Source organism: Felis catus, chromosome B2 (assembly GCF_018350175.1).
Source record: "Felis catus isolate Fca126 chromosome B2, F.catus_Fca126_mat1.0, whole genome shotgun sequence".
Classification (NCBI taxonomy): Eukaryota; Metazoa; Chordata; class Mammalia; order Carnivora; family Felidae; genus Felis; species Felis catus.
In genome coordinates, this window is record NC_058372.1 from 134895717 (window position 1) to 134916838 (window position 21122).

The 21122-nt window shown below is 46.6% G+C and overlaps 1 protein-coding gene and 1 long non-coding RNA gene across 2 annotated transcripts in view; one reads left to right on the forward strand and one right to left on the reverse strand.

Moving 5' to 3' along the window:
- Positions 1 to 2666: 2666 nt before the first annotated feature.
- LOC109499966 lies at positions 2667 to 4715 on the reverse strand. Its single transcript, XR_002742510.2, has 3 exons — positions 3722 to 4715; positions 3227 to 3431; positions 2667 to 2834 (listed from the first exon to the last, which is right to left on the reverse strand). It is a non-coding gene; the product is annotated as an uncharacterized LOC109499966 (long non-coding RNA).
- Positions 4716 to 4794: 79 nt separating this feature from the next.
- The window catches only part of PPP1R14C (protein phosphatase 1 regulatory inhibitor subunit 14C), an 89413-nt gene continuing 73085 nt past the window's right edge, over positions 4795 to 21122 (forward strand). The window contains exon 1 of the mRNA XM_019831630.3: positions 4795 to 5307. Coding sequence (XP_019687189.3) covers positions 4972 to 5307 — 336 coding nt within the window. The 5' untranslated portion in view covers positions 4795 to 4971. The remainder of the gene's footprint in view (positions 5308 to 21122) is intronic.

A 21122-nucleotide genomic window follows, 5' to 3' on the forward strand; every position in this document is an offset into this window, starting at 1 on the left:
TAAATTAAACTTTATCATAAGAATGTGTGTATCAAAACCCCCACAGTACGTATAAGGTTTGGTACTATATGCAGTTTCAGGTATCCGTGGGGGTCTTAGAATATATCCCTTGTGGAGGGGGGGGCTATTGTATTTTCTTCTCTAATGAACTGATATAGGTGTACATTTGTGTACTTTAAACATATTTGCATAGTATATTGGTGCTAAATACAGTACACCTGTAGATCTGAAGCTTGGACCAGAAATCTGCTCTAGCTCATGATTTGGGGGGTTGTGGCAGGTAGATGGTAGGTTGTCAAAGTGGAAGCATTAGCAGGAGACAGAATCACCTGGAAAGGATGTGTGAATGAGCAAAGAAAGAGAAGAGGGTAGAATCTGGGAAGCCGTTTACCTTTAAGGCGGGGATATTGGAAAAGGAGCTCCCAAGAGCCACTGCAATGGGACAAAGAGGTGGGAGGGAAACCTGGAGTGTGTTGGCATGGGAGCCAAGAGAGGAGAGAGTTTGAAGAGCAAGGAGAGGCTCAAGATTGTCCAACAAGGCAGGAGGTCAAGCTAGGTAAGAGCTGGAAAGCACGCACTGAATTGAGCAATGTGGTGACGTCGGTGACGTTGGTTGGTGCCTTTAGTCCAGTGGTAGCAGTTGGACTGTGGGGGACTGAATGGTGAGCATGGAAGGCAGACACACTGGGGAATGGGCAGCTCTTTTGAAATGTTTGGCCAATGTAATGGGGAGTTGGCTAGACAGGGGAGAACGGGTTTGTACCAGAAACAAATTTGACCCTAGTGTTACAGAAAGACAAAATATTCACAAGCTAGGCTTACGGGAAGGTGTAGGGACATTTCACCTCTGTTAGAGACGAGGTGAAACGATGGATTCCCACCCCCTACTCTCAACAGTTTTCATCCTCTGAACACTCGGGTAAGAATTTCTGGTAATTGCTGAGACCAAATTTTAGAATTATGATGAAATCTATTGTTGCTCTGGTTATTTATACAAGTAATGGTTAAGGTTACTTTGGAATTGTGATTCCAAAATAATTGTATGTGCACGATACAATTAAAAACCCCTAGTTAGGAGGAGGGGGAAAAAAGTATGAAACAGGAGCCCAAAGAAAAATTACATTGATAGACCATTAACAACATTACTGCTGTCGCTGCACAAAGAATAATGAAATAATGGACTGTATTTGGAAAACAGAAGATACCGTGGGTAACTGATAGAATCCAAACGGACAGATTAAATTTCCTCTACTTTTATGATGAAAACCAGACTTGAAATTACTTTTGACCTGTCATTTTGCTTTACCAAATGTTTGAGAGAATTAGGATGTAGGCACCTTATCACTGACATTTCTTAGTCGAGGTAAGAATTCTATGCTCAGATTTGTGGGCCTTGGGGCTGTAATTATCACAACCTCAAAGTAGATTACCAGGTGTTGTATAATTATTGTGATATCTAGTCTTTAAGGAGTAAGGAAATTTGCATCTGAGTATAAATATTTGTATTTGATCCTTGTTTCCCTGGGGGAGGGAAGAAAGCTGGGACCCCTGATTAAGTCACCGTATTTAACAGATTTGGGCATAAAGATCATTTTCAGAGATGAAGGAACAATCTATAATTCCTGAAAGAAACTTTCCCCAAATCAGAAAGCAAGTAAAAAAGGGCCAACTTAAGAAAATGCAAAGCCATGAAGAAAGGATATTGACGAATCTTCCTTAGGCTGCTTTCACAGCAGTGAGTAATTGCCTTAAGGTAGAAGCTTGTGTTCTAGAAAATTGTGTTCTAGAAAATTCTCTTGTGTTCTAGAAAATTCTCAGACCATTCAATTCACGAAAAACCACTCATTGTTTTTGATTAACCAGCATTTGGAAAAACTTGTCTAAATGGGTTAGAAGTGAAAGTGTTTGCCTTGAACAAAAATGTATAGTGTTGAGGATGAGAAGTATTGTTAGTTTTGCTGAATTTATTTTATTTTTTTTTATTTATTTATTTAAAAAAATTTTTTTTTCAACGTTTATTTATTTTTGGGACAGAGAGAGACAGAGCATGAACGGGGGAGGGGCAGAGAGAGAGGGAGACACAGAATCGGAAACAGGCTCCAGGCTCTGAGCCATCAGCCCAGAGCCCGACGCGGGGCTCGAACTCACGGACTGTGAGATCGTGACCTGAGCTGAAGTCGGACGCTGAACCGACTGCGCCACCCAGGCACCCCAGTTTTGCTGAATTTAAACAGTCATCTATGTGAAGGGTCTCAGGACTGAGAATAATCCCCTTATTCCCAAATATTTTGAAACATGGAATTAAGTGTGTGTGTGTGTGTGTGTGTGTGTGTGCGTGCACGCGCACGTGTGGTGGTGGTGAGCTCATTTCAAGTGTAAATCATGTCCTGGGTGGAGCAAGTGGATTTATAGGGAGAGGAACTGTCGTGTTAGTTCAACTAATTGCAAGTCAAGGTGACTCATTTGGGCATCCGAAGGTCAATGTATGCATGGAAAAAGACTGACTCCTCCGTGGCTATTTTTCTATAAGTTAAGATGCCTAAAACCCTGAATTTCTTCTTAAATGTCTCTTAGTACCTGTCATTTTTGAAGTCGTAAGTGAATACTGAGTTTTAAGCACAAAGGAAAAAGTATCTTACGCAGTGAAAAAAAAATGGCACAAGAACTTCTCAGAAAGAACTTAGTGCATTTTAATAACTTCTTTGAAGTTGCTCTTGAATGACTGAATTCATTGTCCGAAGACTCAAAGGAGTTGGAATTACTTGGAATTTCCCAGTCTTCGCCATACTTCTGGATCACAGGCACAATTTTCAAACTACTGGTAGAGCCAGGTCCTAGTGCCAGAGCAAGGGAGAGATTTTGTATAGTTTCTCCTTCTATGATTACTATAATTTTAGCTGTTTTTGTTTTGATTGAAATTTTCCTGGTTGGTTTGGTCGGTTAAAGCTGTTGCTAGCTAACCTGGACAAGCGCCAGATGTCTGGAACAAGACAAGCTTACTCTGTGCGGGGAGACTGTCCTTAACCACCTCGCCACTGCCTTCCATCATCTCCCTTTTGGCCAACTAGGTGCCCACCCTCTTGGCTACGTGTTCAGGGTGTAGAACAACCTCCACGCCCCAAGCAGGCGGGGGTGGGGGTGACATGGAGAGTAGTCACCAATCTCTAGGAGCCAATCATAGTAGTTCTAGCTCCTCTGTCTGTGAAAAGCTGGGTGGGGAACTCACCTTGAGGACAGCTGGCGTCTTCCATGGGGCAGACGTGTTTCAGCCTTGCCCCCTCTAACTGTGAAAGGACTCCAGCCCCATTCCATTTCACATAATCTCCCACTAGATCTTTTCCTTTCAGTCCTCAGGGCCTGCCCTCTCCTGATGATGAGTTTCAGGAATGGAACTCTTTGGGAAAATCCCACCTCAGGCTCTTGGCGAAAACCTTAAACGGAAGGAACAAAGCAGATGATAAATCTGGGTAGAGCAGACCCGAATGTGGGTTGACTGCAGAGCCAGAAGTCCAGGAGAAAGTTGCTGGTTACTTCTTTTACTTCCTGTGCCTTTATAGCTGTGGGTCTAGAATCCCACACAGAATCCTCTCCATCATAGAAAATATTCAGAAGAAATTAACCTGATGACCTATTTCACTTCTGAGAAACTTTTTTTTTTTTTAAATAATAGCTACGAGTAAACTTCACCAGCTTTTTTAAAAAGTTCATAAAGGCTACTCACTGTGCTTGAGCATCTTTGTGATTTCTTTCAGTTGCCTCAACAGAAATGGAATGTTGTGTACAACAGACATATATTAGTGTCTCCCTATAATTTTACACACATACACACGCAGCTTTCTGTTTATAACTTCCCTCCCCATCTCTTTGCCCGAAACCTTATAATAAGCTCATTCATTTGTAACTCTACTTGGCTGCATGATGTTTTTAGAGTAGTAAAATTAGTTCAATTGCTTTCCCCGGTAAAAAGAGGTACCTTGGAAATGGTATTGAGAGAGAGGAAAGCTGGCTAGTCAGGGAATGCAACACTAGAAATGTAAGACCAGTAAACAGCACCGAGTCCTTTAGAGAAATGTTTGCTGTATGTCCCCAGCCCCTTAGCTAAGCGATGATCAAGCCTTCTGCCCTTTAGATATAAAGACATCGCAATGCTCTGCCCATGAACGAACAGACGCTTTGTACGGAGAGAAAAACTGGTCTGAAGAGAATTTCTCAGGCGCTCTGATTGTCTGATTGCACAAACATCGCCTCGTCAATTTTTCTCACAATCCCAGAGAGGAAGTGGCATGAATAGGAATGTGTCTGGAGCTGGAGGGTGGGGACAGGAGAGAGAGAGACGCTTCCCCGCCATCCGAAGAGGCGGGAGGGCCAAGAAACGCTTCACCAGGAACCTGCGGCGCGGTCCCTCCCCGCGTCCCTCTCCCGGCGGTCCCTTGCCCCCGGCAGCGCCCGGCCGAGGCCGCTGGAGACGGCGGGGTTCCTGCGCCCTGAGACTGCTGGAGGCGGAAAGAGCAATTCCCCGTCCCCCGGAGGAGAGAACACGGCACCCGCGCAGTAGGACCGTCTCTGGCACCGGCCCCGAGCCGGTCCTTCGGGCGTCTGCACGCGGGCGCCCGCGCGTGCCGCCGCGCACACATTCCCGCCTCCGCGCGCAACTCCCACGCCCCAGCCCCTCGGCCCGCCGGGCGCCAGATCCGCCTCCCGGGGTTGGAGCGAGAGGGTCCTCCGCGGCGTCTTTAAGGCTGCGGTCCCCGCCCCTCCCTCTTCCCCGCCCTCCCCCGCCCGTCCTCCTCCCGGAGGCCGCGGCTCCTCCCGACCTCCCCGCGAGCCGGGCTGCCGGGCGTGCGCGGCGCGCGGAGCAGGTGCCGGCGAGCGCCTCGCATGCCGCTGCCCGGCCGGAGGTGGTAGCGGCGCCGGGCGCGCTCCGCCCGCCCCTCCTCCGGGCCGCACTCGGGCTCCGGCGCGCGCGGGGAAATGTCGGTGGCGACGGGCAGCAGCGAGGCGGCCGGTGGGGCCGGCGGCGGCGGCGGCGCGCGGGTTTTCTTCCAGAGTCCCCGGGGCGGCGCCGGCGGCAGCCCCGGCTCGAGCGGTGGCTCGGGCTCCTCCCGGGAGGACTCGGCGCCCGTGGCCACGGCGGCCGCTGCGGGGCAGGTTCAGCAGCAGCAGCAGCAGCAGCAGCAGCAGCAGCAGCAGCAACGTCGCCACCAGCAGGGAAAAGTGACAGTGAAATACGATCGCAAGGAGCTTCGGAAGCGGCTCGTGTTGGAGGAGTGGATCGTGGAGCAGCTGGGTCAGCTGTACGGCTGCGAGGTACTTGGGCGCGGGGCCGGGAGGGTTGGGGGCCTCGCTCGCCCCACTGTGCCCACACGGGGATTCTCCAGCTCCGGCTCTCGGTTGCGCACCGCCCCGACTCCTGGGGACCCGACGCTGGGAGCGAGGCGCAGGGCGTTCTCTCTCCAGGGTGCCCTCTGGCGCCGGGGCGCGACGGTTGGGAGCCCCTGTCTGGTGCCGGGTGCCCGGAGAGCTGCGGGCCCTCTTCATGGCAGTGGGGAGGGTTAGGTCTGGTTAAGCGCATTGCTTTTCTCAGAGCCTTTCCAGGCTCTAGCTGCAGCTACACGAAGCGGGGGCTCAGAAGGGCTCACCCCAGATGCGCCTAACCCAACAAGAACAGTACTCACTGCTGAGATCCTGGCAATCCCGCATTTTTTTTTAGCGGAGAGGGAGCAGGGAAGGGACCTGAAAGCTGCTTAACGGAGAGGAGAGGTTCTGGGGATCTCAGAGACCCCCTCGGTTCCTGAAATTCCACATCAAAATCATGAGGTGAACGCTTTCTCTTTTGCAGCCAGCCCCGACGCGTGTCCCCATAATTCATCCTTGCATTTACCGAAGCAGCACACGCTGGGCTTTGTTGAAGCAGCTTGCTTCCTTCCTGGCCAAGCTCAGTTACTCCCGTTGGTGGGCGCAGAATGGAGAGCCTTTGGCAACCTGGAAGGGCGCCTGGGTGAAAGGCAGGCAGCTTTGCGGGCGGTGTGCGAGATGGCCGGAACCCACCGGGTTCCCCTCCGCCACGACGCTGGGACTTCCCACAGTTCAGGGGCTAAGGCTTACACACAAGTCTGCCGGACGTGTATATGCTTGATGTTAGGAGAAATGGTGAGAATAAGCTGTAAAAACAAACGTCTGCTAGAAAAACGACTGAAGCCAAAATGATTCCCGGGGAGATTCTTTAATAACAGCAATTGTGGTCGAAGTGTTGTACTTCTCTTAAGGGCGTGGAGTTTGGGAAGGGTGGGAGAATGAAGGGGGTTAGTAATTAAGGATATGGCTTCTAAGTCAAAACTAGGTTTGTGTCCATACTGCGCTTAACCCTGTTCAGCAAAAATGAAAGCCAGATGAACCCATTGGCTTGTCTCCTGGTTTGGGGTATTCTGTTTTTCACACATTTTATGGCCTATTGTGAACGCATCCTTTCCTTAAACGTTGTCATTGCACAAGGCAACAGCATTCTTATTACGGACTGCTGATGAAGGATTGTGATATAATGAAGCTTGACTATATGACTAATGGGCTTGTGAAAATATATTGTTTCCAGCCTGGCTCTTATGAAAAGCCATGCTAATTGCGTAAATAAAAACTGGCCAAAATAGGAAGTGTTCCTGGGATTTTTTTTTTTTTTTTAATAGGAAGTTGGCAAAACTCTTCCAAGAAACACTATGTTTGATTTCAATGGGATTACTGTTGGGTGGATGGATGTGCTCAGTCTTGCCTCTGTAGAATCCAATTAATTTTCATTTATTTCACACTCATCTTTATACTCCATTTTGGATTTGGAGAAGAGTTGAGTTAATAGCGAAACTACTGTTGAAATTTTTTTTTTATTTTTTTATTATTATTTTTTTTAAATTTTTTTTCAACGTTTATTTATTTTGGGGACAGAGAGAGACAGAGCATGAACGGGGGAGGGGCAGAGAGAGAGGGAGACACAGAATTGGAAACAGGCTCCAGGCTCTGAGCCATCAGCCCAGAGCCCGACGCGGGGCTCGAACTCACGGACCGCGAGATCGTGACCTGGTTGAAGTCGGACGCTTAACCGACTGTGCCACCCAGGCGCCCCACTACTGTTGAAATTAACAGTGCTTTAGCAGTGCTGCTTTTACAGAAGACTAATTAGGTGCAGTTGGAGAAACCAGAGAGTTCCAGCCCCTTGGGCAGGTTGGCGAATCAAATATTTTGAAAATTCTTCAGAATAAATGGGGGAAAATGGTGGATCGAATGTTCACTGTATTGAACATGTAAGTTAGGTACGTATTTTAAAGGGGAAACACGACCTTGAATCTTTCCCTTGTACATCTCTTCTCCTATTTTAGACCTTCTGATGTGCAGCAAACAACTGGAGTTTTGAGAGAGAGAGAGAGCGAGCGCTATTTGCTGCCTGTGTGTCATAATGTGACAAGTATTTCTCTTCAAGTTGTTTGCTCTGTCATTTTAGGTTGAAGGAATATTGGTCATTGAGAGGTTGTTGGCAGTTTGTAATTACTAAGCCAATGATACACCTTTTATATAATAATAAAAAGTGTGTGGACTAATCAGTAGCCATATAACGAATTGTTTTCTCCCATCTATTTCTCCACTGGTAGGACTCTATTTTTAGCTAAGGTTCTCTAGTCTGGTAGCCTTTCCTCGCTGATAGCCTCAGGTATTTCAGCCTCTGGCTTTTTAATCTAGGAGGACCTTACCCTGGCCAATAGCTCTGAATCTCATGAACATAAGGGGACGGGAATGTCCCTTTGACACTTAAAATTGGTAAGGTTTTAAATTTGGATTGCATGCAATTGACACAGGAAGCAAATTTGCCAGGCTTCAAACTGGCCAGAGGCCTGAGCTTTCTGCCAGGTTGGGGGACAGGATGAGCGTATATTTAATTTCAGAAGAACTTCTATCAGGCAGGTGGGCAGTGAGGTGACTCGTCCCTTGCGGAATAGAAAATAGTGATCTTTTGGAGATAACGTGCACTTTCTAAATTAGGAGTGGGAGAGAAGGAAGACACAATAACTTCCTGGCCATGGCCTTCTCTAGAAGTTTGCAGTGGCCAATCAGTTTTGTATGGAGACTAATATAAGGGCAGCATCTCTGGAGTCCTTATTACGTGCTAGGTGCTGTTCTCTGCACTTTGTATGGACTGATTCATTTAGTCTTTACAACAACCCTATGAAGAGGGTGCTCTTGTCCCTGTTTTACAGGTAAGGAAACTGAGACACAGAGGAAGAGGCTTCACAGCTCACAGAACTGGTGAATGGCAGGGGGTGGGGGTGGGAACACGAACCACGGCGTTGTGGCTCCTGCAGTGTGCCGGTAACTCTGCAGGGTCCGGTGTAAGAGAACCGATAGAGGCCCTCGTAGTGTATGTGTAGATATTTAAAAATAATGAGGGGCGCCTGGGTGGCTCAGTCGGTTAAGCGTCCGACTTCAGCTCAGGTCACGATCTCGCGGTCCGTGAGTTCGAGCCCCGCGTCGGGCTCTGGGCTGATGGCTCAGGGCCTGGAGCCTGCTTCCGATTCTGTGTCTCCCTCTCTCTCTGCCCCTCCCCCCGTTCATGCTCTGTCTCTCTCTCTCTCAAAAATAAATAAACGTTAAAAAAAAATTAAAAAAAATAAAAATAATGAATTCGTAATAAGCATCTTGTAAAATGTGTTCTATCCACCTACCTTGATATCTCCACAGTGGCTTGGAAGGCTAGGTTTGAATTTTGAATTCTCAGACTTCCCAAGACTCCAAGCTGGAATGTAGTTGGAGAATCCACCCACCCAGGGCCTCCTTCCTTTTTCTTCCCACCCGTGGTATGGTCCCACCTGGTGAAGAGCATTGTGTCCACTTGCACACCCCATCTCGGTCTACACCCTCTGCCACCCCTTAATCATACCTTTAGCTCAGACCAGTGGCAGAGACCCCCTTGGGAGGACAGATCTGGGAGGAGCCTGTTTGCGCCCTGAAAGTGGCTTCGTATTTGATCATGAGATTGTGCGGGGCTGCAGCAGAGCCTAAAAAGAGACGGAGGTCACCGCATGGGTGTGTGGGTCCAGTTGGTCCCAGGGACGCCACAGGAAGTTGGGTGTAGAAGGACTAGGGCCCAGGGCTGTGGCCCTTCTTATCCAGGCTATGGGTAGTATCAGCAAACACCATATCAAACAGCCTTTTGGATATAAAGATACATGGGTTTATAAATTCTAAGCTTAGTTATGTCGATAGTTATCTCCCATTTCATCATCTCGTATGGATAGTTAAATCTCAGCTAGGGATTTGGTCATAATGGACCTGTTAGGATGAATCTACATCCACATTTCAGAATTTCTGTTTTGGGGCACCTGGGTGGCTCAGTCGGTTGAGCGTCCGACTTCGGCTCAGGTCATGATCTCGCAGTTCGTGAGTTCGAGCCCCGGGTCGGGCTCTGTGCTGACGGCTCAGAGCCTGGAGCCTGCTTCAGATTCTGTGTCTCCCTCTCTCTCGGCCCCTTCCTCGCTCATGCTCTCTCTCTCTCTGTCTCTCAAAAATGAATAAACGTTAAAAAAAAAATTAAAAAAGAATTTGTTTTGAGAGATTTTCCTATCTCTTCCAAACCCAGACAGTTTTTAAGAGCGTTTGAAATCTGGTATAGCGTCTACTTTGACAAGTATTGCAAGATGGCTTACTGGATAAGTCATATCAATTTTTCTCATCTTGCCCAGCATCAAGATAACATCTGTACTTCCAGGTTTGCAATTTGATTTGCTCTGGAAATAAAAGCCTGTTGTTAACCTCAGATTACTGAAATGCCTGTAGCAGCCTAGCCATAAACAGACTTGTGCGCTGAGGGCATTTTCCTGGGTTATCCTGAACGTCCATCCGGGAGGGCTTTCCCTTAGCTGCATTTTAGAAAGTTTTCTGGCACATTATACCTTCTCATCTTCCCTGACTCCCTGTCATGCTCATTCTGCAAATCAAGTGTTTTTCCAAATTTTTTGATGGCGACCCTGGAAAGAAATACCCTTTAGATTGCTGCCCGTCACACGGACACATGGATGTGTGAAAGACACATGGACTTACAAAGCATCGTTTAACATTACTGCATGTGCTAAAGAAAAAAATTACAAAGGTAATGTAAAATATGACTATGTTTAAATACCATATTCTGTTCTATTTCGTTTTCCAGAATTGCTGGTTTGTGACCCTCCCAATTGATTTCATAACACATTTCGGGACAGTGGCATGCAGTTTGAAAAGCCAGAATTAGCTGGCGTTTATTGAGTGCTCTTTATGCATCAGGGATGATTCATGTAATCCGAGTAACAATTTCTGATATTCTCACTTTATGGGTATAGAAACTGAGCCATGGAGATGTCAAAAAGTCGCCCCAGAGCCCATAGCTGTAATGTGGTGGGGCAGGGCTGTGTCCAGGAAATCAGTGCAATGTCACCACGGTGCCGCACTGCTTCTCAAGGCGGGACAGGGCCAGGTACCTTCTGGAAGAAAGTACTTCAACCGGTTCCCTTCGGAACAGTGGCTGGGGAAATTCGGTGTGGAGGCGACGGTTAAGAGAGTAAATGCTCTGACGCTAGAAGAGCTAAAGTCACATTGTGGCCCCAGCCCCAGCTTTCAGTAGTAGTAGTGAGCAGGCAATTTCCTTGACATCTCTGAGCCTACCTTCCCCTCATGTTTAAGGGAGTCACCCGGCCCTCTTTGCAGGGTTGTTAGGAGGACTGGATGGGAAAGACCTGGAACATAGGAGTTGGGACGCTGTCGCTGTTCAGTCACTTGTGTACTTTGAACCGTAGCCACTGTCTATTGCTTATTCTCTACGATGTGGGCGGAGGACAGGAAGGAAGAGAAAACAAGGCATTCACATCTATCTGGCGGTAGAATTTGGAGAAGGATGCGTAGGTACTTGGGGTCGGGATGTTGGCATGTGTTGGAACTTGAACGTGGGCAAATACTCTCTGTATCATTCCCCTTTCTTCTAGTATCTTCCTTACTCTGGAAGTTCCTGTGGGTTTTCATGTGTATGGAGAAATTAGACGTCAGTTGAAAGGCAGGCTCTGTCTTCATTTTCTTTGTAGACGTCCTCATATGGTAGAGGACAGTTCTTCAACCGTGAAGCGTTCGTTTGATTGAATGAGAAGAGTCAATCTTCAGACAACCTTTTACAAGTCATTGGCGTTGTAGTTGAATTCGTTGGTGGCATTTCTTTATTAGAATCACAGCTAGAAAAAAATAGATTTATGGTTTGCAGCAATAATCTATATCCTACTCTTGCATTATTACTGTTTTATTTCAGCATTGTTGAAAAGCACACCCCGCCCCCCCCCCCCCCTTCATTGACTTACTTGCTCCAAATAGAAATTTACAGATCGTGGTGACAGCGAATTGATTTTTCGGCTTCGATTGTGAGAATTCTTTTGTGAACCCACTCTTCCTTGCATCTCCCGCCCACCCTCTTTTCCTCTGCTTCTGCTGCGCCCCCTGACACGCTAGCTCTGCCTCTGCTTCTCGCCTCTGACTCGCCTTCGCTTCTAGGGTCTTCTGCTTTTCTCCCAGCTCTGGAACTACCTGGCTGCCCACGGCAAAGCTGGCCTAATTGACGGCTCTCCTCAAAGGAGTCTCTCTTTCTAGATGACGGAAGAGCAAAGCCTGCATGGTTGTTTTTTTTTTTCCCACGCGGTGCGTGCGCTGTGTGCACGATCGCATTTTGTAGTTTAGTCCCTTGTCTCCTCGTGCAGGACTTGGCTATTTCAAACCGTCACCAGTGTTCTCATGACACCCTTTCTGCTCTCTTCCCTCCCCTTCAGCCCGGCCTGCAGCCTCCTCCTAGGCCAGCCAGTGCAGCCGCTCTGCTGTGGGGCTTCTACCCTCCCTTGCTCCCTGCGGGCCCCTGGACCCCAGCAGGTGCATGAGCCCAAGTCTTTCTCCCCTGCTAGAAACAGCAACAGCAATCGCCTGCCATGAGTAACGCTTCCCTTCCTCAGTCCTGTATCCCCTCTGGTTGCTGCTTGTTCTTCTCTTACCATCCACTTTTCTGGATCTTTCTTTACCCATGACAGACGCTGTTTATCCACCACCGCTGCCCTGAGGACCTTGCTGTTTCCCATTCCGGGGTGGGGTTGGGGTGTTGTGTGGGTCTTTACTGACTTGGCCTTCCCCGTGGAAGCCTTGGGCTTCTGAGACAGCCTCTCCAGGACCTCACGCTGTTCCCTAGCTACTCTTCCAGTCCCCTTCCGGGCTTTCTTTCTCTGCCCATCTCTCTGAAGTCTGGTGTTGCTCAGGATTTGTCTTTGGGCTCCTGCTCTGCCTTCTGTGTCCCCTCTCCGCCGCATGCTCTTTCTGCATGATACGGATATTCCTGGTGGCTTCAAGTTGCTGTCCATATGCTGACAACTCTTCAATCTGTATTTTTAGCCCAGAGTTGTTTTCCGAGGACCAGATATACTCGGAGAGTTTTGAAATGGACAACGCCACTTAGAGGCTCCACGGGAGCCTCGTGGTGAACCGGTTTGCAACTGAGTTTACCTTCCTCTGCAAACCTGCTCCTCTTCCCCTGTTCCCTCAGGGAATGGCAGGAGCCACTGTCCACACATGTCCCGGCCAGAGGTCTGCAGGCATCCTCTCTGTTGCCTCTGCCCTGCAGGTCACACCCCGCAGTCACAAAGTCTTTTTTTTTTTATATATATTAAATATAATTTATTGTCAAATTGGTTCCCATCCGACACCCAGTGCTCATCCCAACAGGTGCCCTCCTCAATGCCACCCACCCTCTTTCCCCTCCCCTCCACCCCCCCATCAACCCTCAGTTTGTTCTCAGTATTTAAGAGTCTCTTATGGTTTGGTTCCCTCCCTCTCTGTAATTCCCCCCCCTCCCCCCGCCATGGTCTTCTGTTAAGTTTCTCAAGATCCGCCTATGAGTGAAAACATGGTATCTGTCTTTCTCTGACTTATTTCACTTAGCATAATACCCTCCAGTTCCATCCACGTTGCTGCAAATGGCCAGATTTCATTCTTTCTCATTGCCACGTAGTATTCCATCGCATGTATAAACCACATCTTCCGTATCCATTCGTCAGTTGATGGACATTTGGGCTCTTTCCATAAGTTGGCTATTGTAGAGAGTGCTGCTATAAGCGTTGGGGTACAAGGGCCCCTATGCATCAGCACTCCTGTATCCCTTGGGTAAATTCCTAGCAGTGCTATTGCTGGATCAGAGGGTAGATCTATTTTTAATTTTTTGAGGAGCCTCCACAAGTGGCTGCACCAGTTTGCATGTTGACCCTCACTCCTTACGGCTCTGCAACCTGGTGCCTGGACTTCTCGCTGCCCCCCCGCCCCCCCCATTTGTGCAGCTCCTTAAAATTTCTCACCAATTGACATTTCCGTCTCAGGTCTCTCAAATTACTGCCACCACCAGCAGCCCCCTGCTTTGCTGCTGCTGTTACGACCGCTTGCTTCGGCCACTGATGCAGCTTCCGGCGGAGGGCCAGGTGATCTGTACGTTTTGTCTCCCACAGTCAAACCTCACAGTAACTTTAGGGGGGGGGGGTTGTGGTATCATCTGCATTTCTTCATTTTGTGGCGGAGGAGACTGAGACCAGACAACTTGTTACGTGTCCCTGTCTCAGCTCGTCCTGACTGTAGAGTCCCTTCGCCACGATGCAGCCATTGCGCCCAGCAGCTCCATTTATTGAGTTCTTACTGCATAGGCCCATCCTCGCCGTGACTCTGCAAGGTAGGTAAAGAAACTGAGGCACCGAGAGCTTGAGCAACCCCTGGTTAGAGGCCACGTCACTCGCAAGGGGCGGAGTCCGGAACGGACACCTGTCTCTGGTTCCTGGGCTGGGGCCTCCCCCCGTGAGCCTCTCCTCCATCCACCCCTCGCTGCGGTGACTCAAAGTGTCTTCTGAAATCCAGACTGGATCCTATTATTCCAGGGCCCTCATGACAAAGCAAGAGCCCATAGGCTGCAGCAAGGGCTCCGGGGCTTGCCCTTGTGACATTTCCTCTACGGAGCATCTCTGATACATCCCCTCACCGGCAGGCTGGCTGCAGGCTTGCCCCGCTCTTGGTGCACCGTCTGTCATCCAGTCGCCCGGCTTCGCGAGGGCAGGATCTCGTGGTCCCTGCAGCCCCAGTGTCTCTCAGGCCCCTGGCTGCACTGAGGTGTCCAGTACCTGGCTGGCAGGTGAGTGTGATAGAAACCGGCCCTCGAGACCATGTTCCGGAACTGTGCATTTCAGAAACACACGCCCCCACTTAACTGCACTAATGCCATTTGGCTCTGCCTGTGTTCGAAGTCTCCTCTTTTCATTGTTGACTCAAAGTTTTGTTTCTTTCCCTTGGTTGTGAATTACATCCGTGCCGTCCTTTGAACCTGTGGACTGAACGGAAGTTGTGATGGCGTAAAGCGCAGGTACAGGGCGATGAAAGCCTTCAAAGGGAGTAATCACAGGTTGCTGCCACTTCTGTCTGTAATTTTAATTTTTCGGTATGTACAAGAATCCTAGTTTATTTGCACCATAGTTGCTCATTTCTCTGAGAGTGGAAGTGCTTGCTGGGCGAGGAAGGGGTGAGTGCTTTTCCACCAGCAGATAAGATTCAGAGCGACAGGCTCACACAGGTTTTAATAGAACAAGGCACGAGAGCCAGGATTCCTGCCTCTGCTTCAAGGTTCTGGCCAATAAACGCTCCCCAGGTTTTTCTTAGTCAGCACTGGCACTTTGGAAATCTGCTCCACTGTGTAAAAGCTGAGAGACAAAAAAAAAAAAAAAAAAAAAAAAAAAGAAAGAAGAAGAAACCAGAGTTGTGGATTAGTCTCCACAACGTTACTTTACGGTTGAGGAAGAAATGATCAAAGGAGGGCTTTTGCTTTTCTTAAAGAATCCTCAGGGCAAAGCGTGGAAGGAACCTTAGAGGGCAGGAGTATTCATTCATTCATTCCAACAGACATTTGCAAAGAGGAGGAAAGAGGAATAAGAAGCCTTCATCCTTTTAAATTATATAAGAGAAAAAGAAAAAGAAAGAAACGCTTTCTGTAACCAGAGAAGGAGGGAGGCATCTGTATGATTGAAAGCCCTTTGAGGGCACAGACTATGTCCTGTTCACAGCTATGTTAGGTGTTCAGTACATTTATTTACCGCATCCTGGCTCCGTGCGTCTTCCTTTACTCAGTCTGTTTTCAGGAAAGGGTGCGATAAAGTCATTCACATTATACCGTAAATGACGAGAACCACTTTAATTTTGATTTTAATAGGAAGTAAGGTCTTAAGTAAGAGAAAGTAACCTCTTATCAGCTGAACTTCAGGAATTGATAAACCGGGGCAGGATCTATTATTTGTGGGCTGTGGGACCTTGTTGGCATCTATGAAATGGATAAAATCAAAACAGGTCGCTGGTTTCTGGGATGTCCCGGGAAGGACCCCGGCCTGTGGAACTTGATCTACTTTGAACTGCTGCTTAATTAGCTCGATGACCTTGGGAAGTCCTACTCATGATAGACTTCTGTTTTCGGGTTTTCTGTCCTTACCTGAAAAAAATGAGGGCGGTCTGGGTTTTTACGCTCTGCCCTTTAGAGCTTCTATACGAAAGGTGGCCCTACACTGCAGAAAATGAGATTTATTAAAGAGAGGGTGATATTTAAAGCAGTAATGGAAGAGTCTTTCTCAAAGCAAACCTGAGACACGCATCAGGATGGTTCACCAAAGGATCATTTAGTTGCATAGCTAATTCTAGTAGCTAAAGTGAGAGTGTGTCCATCCTTCTCTTGGTATAATCTCTCGTGTGATGTGGCTCGGATAGGAAGAATTGGATTGAGGAGGTGTTTTTAGAACACCCTCCTCCCCTCCAGCACTCCCTAATTACTACTGATTTCTGTTAAATTTGAAATCGGACAGTGCAGATCTCTTAGGTACCCTGTTTGTTTTTATTTATTTATTTAAAAAAATTTTTTTAATGTTTTTATTTATTTTTGAAGGAGAGAGAGAGACAGAGCATGAGCGGGGGAGGAGCAGAGAGAGAGGGAGACACAGAATCCGAAGCAGGCTCCAGGCTCTGAGCGGTCAGCACAGAGCCCAATGCGGGGCTCGAACTCACAAGCCGCAAGATCATGACCTGAGCCGAAGTCGGACGCTCAGCCGACTGAGCCACCCAGGCGCCCCTGTTTGGTCTTTTTTTTTTTTTTTTTTTTTTTTTTAATTTAATTGGGTTAACCTTTAAGAAGAACTGGAATATTTGGCTTAAAAATTTTCGGTGTATAACTTATAATACTGACTGTTGGGGGGAGGGTAGTGCTTTCCTGTTCTTATTATTTGTCCTTTATCTTGGCAGCTCATAATTAACTGATAGTGGTATTTATCTTAACTTGTGTTGAGATATAAAGCGAGCACCTGAGAGGGAAAATAGTAGTAGCCTTAGGAAATAAAATTTTTGTTTTATTTATTTTTTTGTTTGAGAGAGAGCGAGTGAGCGAGAGAGCGCATGAACCAGGGAGAAGGTCAGAGGGAAAGAGCCTCAAGCAGGCTCCTGACGCAGGGCTCGAACCCATGACCCTGGGATCGTGACCTGAGCCGAAACCAGGAGTGAGATGCTTAACTGCCTGAGCCACCCAGGCGCCCCAGGAAATAAAATTTTTAAAAATTGAAGGATAAATAAATAAATAAATAAAAGGCTGAATAAATCCGTATAAACAAATTAATTTTCACTGGGGAATTATTCCTGGGATGTCACTTTATAGTTAGTGTCAGAATGAGCAGGACAGAATAGAAGAAAAGAAATTAATATTTTTCATCGACAGTCCCGGTGGGAAGTGGAAAGCAGAATTTATTGCTATTTATTTATTTATTTATTTCAATTTATATCCAAGCTAGTTAGCATATAGTGCAATAATGATTTCAGGAGCAGAATCCAGTGATTCATGCCCTACATATAACACCCAGTGCTCCTCCCGACAAGTGTCCTCTAATGCCCCTTGCCCATTTAGCCCATCCCCCTACCCAAAACCCCTCCAGCAACCTTCAGTTTGTTCTCTGTATTTAAGAGTCTCTTATATTTTGTCCCCTTCCCTGTTTTTTATATTACTTTTGCTTCCCTTCCCTTATGTTTATCTGTTTTGTATCTTAAGTTCAGAATTTATTGCTCTTAATATTTGTTTATTTTGTATGATGGTGGAATCCATAAAGGATCATCAGTAATCCCATTCAATCCACACAAAGGCGCTGTGATGTAAGGAGCTACCTCATTTTTAAAACAACAGAACTGAGGCTCAGAAGGACTTAGTTCCAGACCTGAGTTTAAATTACCAGCAGGACTTGGACCCGGAAACAGTGACCATCAATGTCACCCTCCCCACCCCGGTCATCTGCACCTATCCTTGTATGTTTGCCCCACACGCTGGGCAAGGCTCTTCTGCTTAATTTATTTGATACATTTTCAAGTAGGCTTTATTTTAGTTGAACAGTTTATAGGATTCCACTCTTGTGTTTGTTTATAATTTATTACATGAACCATTAATGGGATTCAGCTATTTCTTTAGATAATGGTTTAGTTTCTTCATCCATCAGTTCCTGAGTGTATATTGTAGGAAATGTGCTATTTATTTCTTGGATTGTCAGCTCTGCATGAATGGTTAGTATTGGAGCCCTCACGCTCTCCAGCTGTCCATGTAGATGGAATTTTGAGGCTAAAAATTAGAAACACACTTTAAATAAAACATTGGTTACAGAGTGGATATTTTATCCTACGTGTTTGAAAGCATCAGATATTACCCTTCCCATGATAGAAGTAAAGAAATAATGCTTCTAAATAAAATGTGCAGGGGTATCTGGGTGGCTCAGTCGGTTGGGCATCCGACTTTGGCTCAGGTCACGATCTCATGGTTCATGGGTTCGAGCCCCGGGTGGGGCTCTGTGCTGACAGCTCAGAGCCTGGAGCCTGCTTCGGATTGTCTCCCTCTGTCTCTGCCCCTCCCCCTCTAATGCGCGCGCGTGCGCTCTCTCTCTCTCTCTCTCTCTCTCCCTCTCAAAAATAAATAAATGTTAAAAATTTTTTTAAACAAAATGTGCAAAGCCCTTAACAACTTCTTTTGCTTCTGATAAAGGATATATATATATTTTTTCCTGAGCTGCTTGGTCAATCATCTGTTAACAACTTTTATATTTTATATGTCACAAGTACAACTGACACAGATTGTTCGTTCATTTCTGCAAATGTTAATAGATTCAAATCTGTTTCAGGCCAAACAGGTAAGGTGTTGAGATTTCAGATTGGTGAAAAGATGACTTTTCTGCTCAGTTTTTATGAGCTAATACACCACATAACAATTCTAATTAGTCAACTGGTTTTTCTTGTGTTTGTGATGGGGTGTGGCGCTCTAACAAGTCAAGAGAAAATGAGTCATTGATTTGGTGCTGAAACATGATTATGCTTGCTATCATGAAAATGGCCTACAAATATTACCACTAAAAAAAAAAAATAATAACACGTACTATCTCTGGTAGACAAGTGCCTTTTGTTAAGTTAGAATATTCCATTTCTTCATCAAACCCCAGATGGTTCAGCATTCAGTACTCTTATGCCAGAAGCAGTTTCTATGGATGGATGTTTAAATAAAAACGTGTGTATTTTGGTAAACAGACCATCATCTAAACTAGCCTGAGACTTTAAAAGCATTTGGCTGCCAGTCATGTCTCAAACCTCTGGGATAGTCTCATGTTAAACTTCAGGGAGGGATAGTGGGCTGTATTTTATAAGTGAAATATTCCAAGTTCGAGTTAATTCATTACTCTAAAGAAGATGAGAAACTGCTGTATTTATCAATTGACACCTTACTGTAAATTGCCCTGCGCGAAGCCACTGAAGACAGTGAAGGAGGGCAGAGAATGAGATGCAGAGAACATACAAAACACTTAGTGAGGTGCAAATTCTCCACGCAGCCATCATGACGAAGACACTGGCCCACTCCGCCTCCAGGGGGGCAAGGCTGTGAGCGCTAAGCGGGCCTGGTGGGCGTGGCGTGGACCTAGCCCTTCTTCTCAAGGAATTCAGACCGTCTTCTCCCCTCTGGCCCCACTGTACAAAATCAAAACAAGAGAAGTTCCTACATATGGCTTCTTGCTGGTGGTGGAAAATAGGTGGTCTCATTTAAGAGATCCTTACTGGTTGCACTCATAGGGTTCTTTTTACACGCTTAATGCCCGAGTGCAGGGCGCTGCCTTATAGGATAGATGCTCCCATCTCCCTGGGGCAGGAATGGGCTTGGTCTGCTCAGAAGGACAAGGCGGGCTCCCCGCAGCGCCCTTTGCTCACAATGTGGTTGTGAGTCGTCATCCTTGGCTTCCTTTAATTTCCCCTTTTAAATGATACAGCCCTTCCAGGGGCGTTTTGAGGATTGTTAATGTAAAAAAATCATCCCAAGAAAAGCCCAGGATATTTATGAAAGCGCCATTAGCAACATTTATGCTCTTTTTGCCATGATCAATTCTGCCTTCTTAATAAAAATATTCAAATCGGGGCGCCTGGGCGGCGCAGTCAGTAAAGCATCCGACTTTGGCTCAGGTCACGATCTCGCGGTTCGTTGGTTCAAGCCCCACGCGGGGCTCTGTGCTGACAGCGCAGGGCCTGGAGCCTGCTTCGGATTCTGCGTCTCCCTCTCTCTGCCCCTCATCTGCTCACACACGCTCTCTCAAAGGTAAATAAACATTAAAAAAACAAAAACAGAAAACAAAAACAAATTAAAGGTACGCTCTTTGGCCAAAAAGAGAACAGAGGCTTTTGGAATTTTTTGTTTTTATTTATTTATTTATTTTTTGATGGGGTTTAGGCCTTTGTTGCAAAATTTGGTCACACACCAGGTTTTATGAATATAGAATAACCCAGTCCAATGTCTCAGAAAGAAAAATCTTGCTGGGCTGCTTTAAGAGAATTACCTTTTTAGTTCAAGAGAATTATCACATTGGAGTTAAGTAATAATATATCTGTCATCATATAACATTCACTCTGGATAAAAATTATGTCATAGGTTTCTTTCATCTGTGCTTAGAAAAAGGGCTGCAAAAATCCGCGATAAATGCTAATAGTGCTGTTTTCGTGTCATTATGGGTACTTTTTATTCATTTATGTTTTGTACAGTGAACACGTATTCCTCTTATATGAGAAATCGGAAGTTATTTTGAAAAAAAAAAAAAAACGTGGGTGTGGATATCCCGACCGTTGTCACTGGAAAGACAAGGGCTCCCCGCTCCTCAGTGACGTGCAGTCTTCTGTCACAGGGCTTTACGATATTAAGAGCAGCCTTCACTTTTTGAGGCCGCCAGGTGGTTTTTTATTTTTATTTATTTTTATTTATTTATTAAAAAAATTTTTTTAACGTTTATTTATTTTTGATACAGAGAGAGATAGAGCATGAATGGGGGAGGGGCAGAGAGAGAGGGAGACACAGAATCGGAAGCAGGCTCCAGGCTCTGAGCCATCAGCCCAGAGCCCGACGCGGGGCTCGAACTCACGGACCGCGAGATCGTGACCTGGGCTGAAGTCGGACGCTTAACCGACTGAGCCACCCAGGCGCCCCTGGTTTTTTATTTTTAATTGCAATTAATTAAGGAGAAAGTAAGCTAACAATTTTTGTCATACTCCGTTCTTTACATTGCAGGATAAACATACAGAATGCTTTTGGAAATCAGGGTGTCCTTATCTTTTTGGATGGCTAGACTGCCGTGGGAAACAATGTTATGAACTAGAACGTGGCGCCCGTGTGCGGTTTCTTTTGCATTCGCTCTTACAGACTGTGCTCCTTTCCAGTTGCTCAGGTCAGCACCTCCTTCCTTCAGTGAGGTTGTTTCATGCATTTGTACTACAGTTATACTGCCTTGTCAATTTTTGCATTCCCGCCTAGCATCCCCCGGGCTCCTAAGTGATTTTTTTTAACTGTACATCATAAGATTTATTATTTTTTTAACATTCATTTTTGAGAGACAGAGAGAGACAGGGCGTGGGTGGGTGAGGGACAGACAGACAGACACACACACACACACACACACACACACACACACACACACAGAATCTGAAGCAGACTCCAGGCTCTGAGCTCTCAGCACAGAGCCCAACACGGGGCTCAA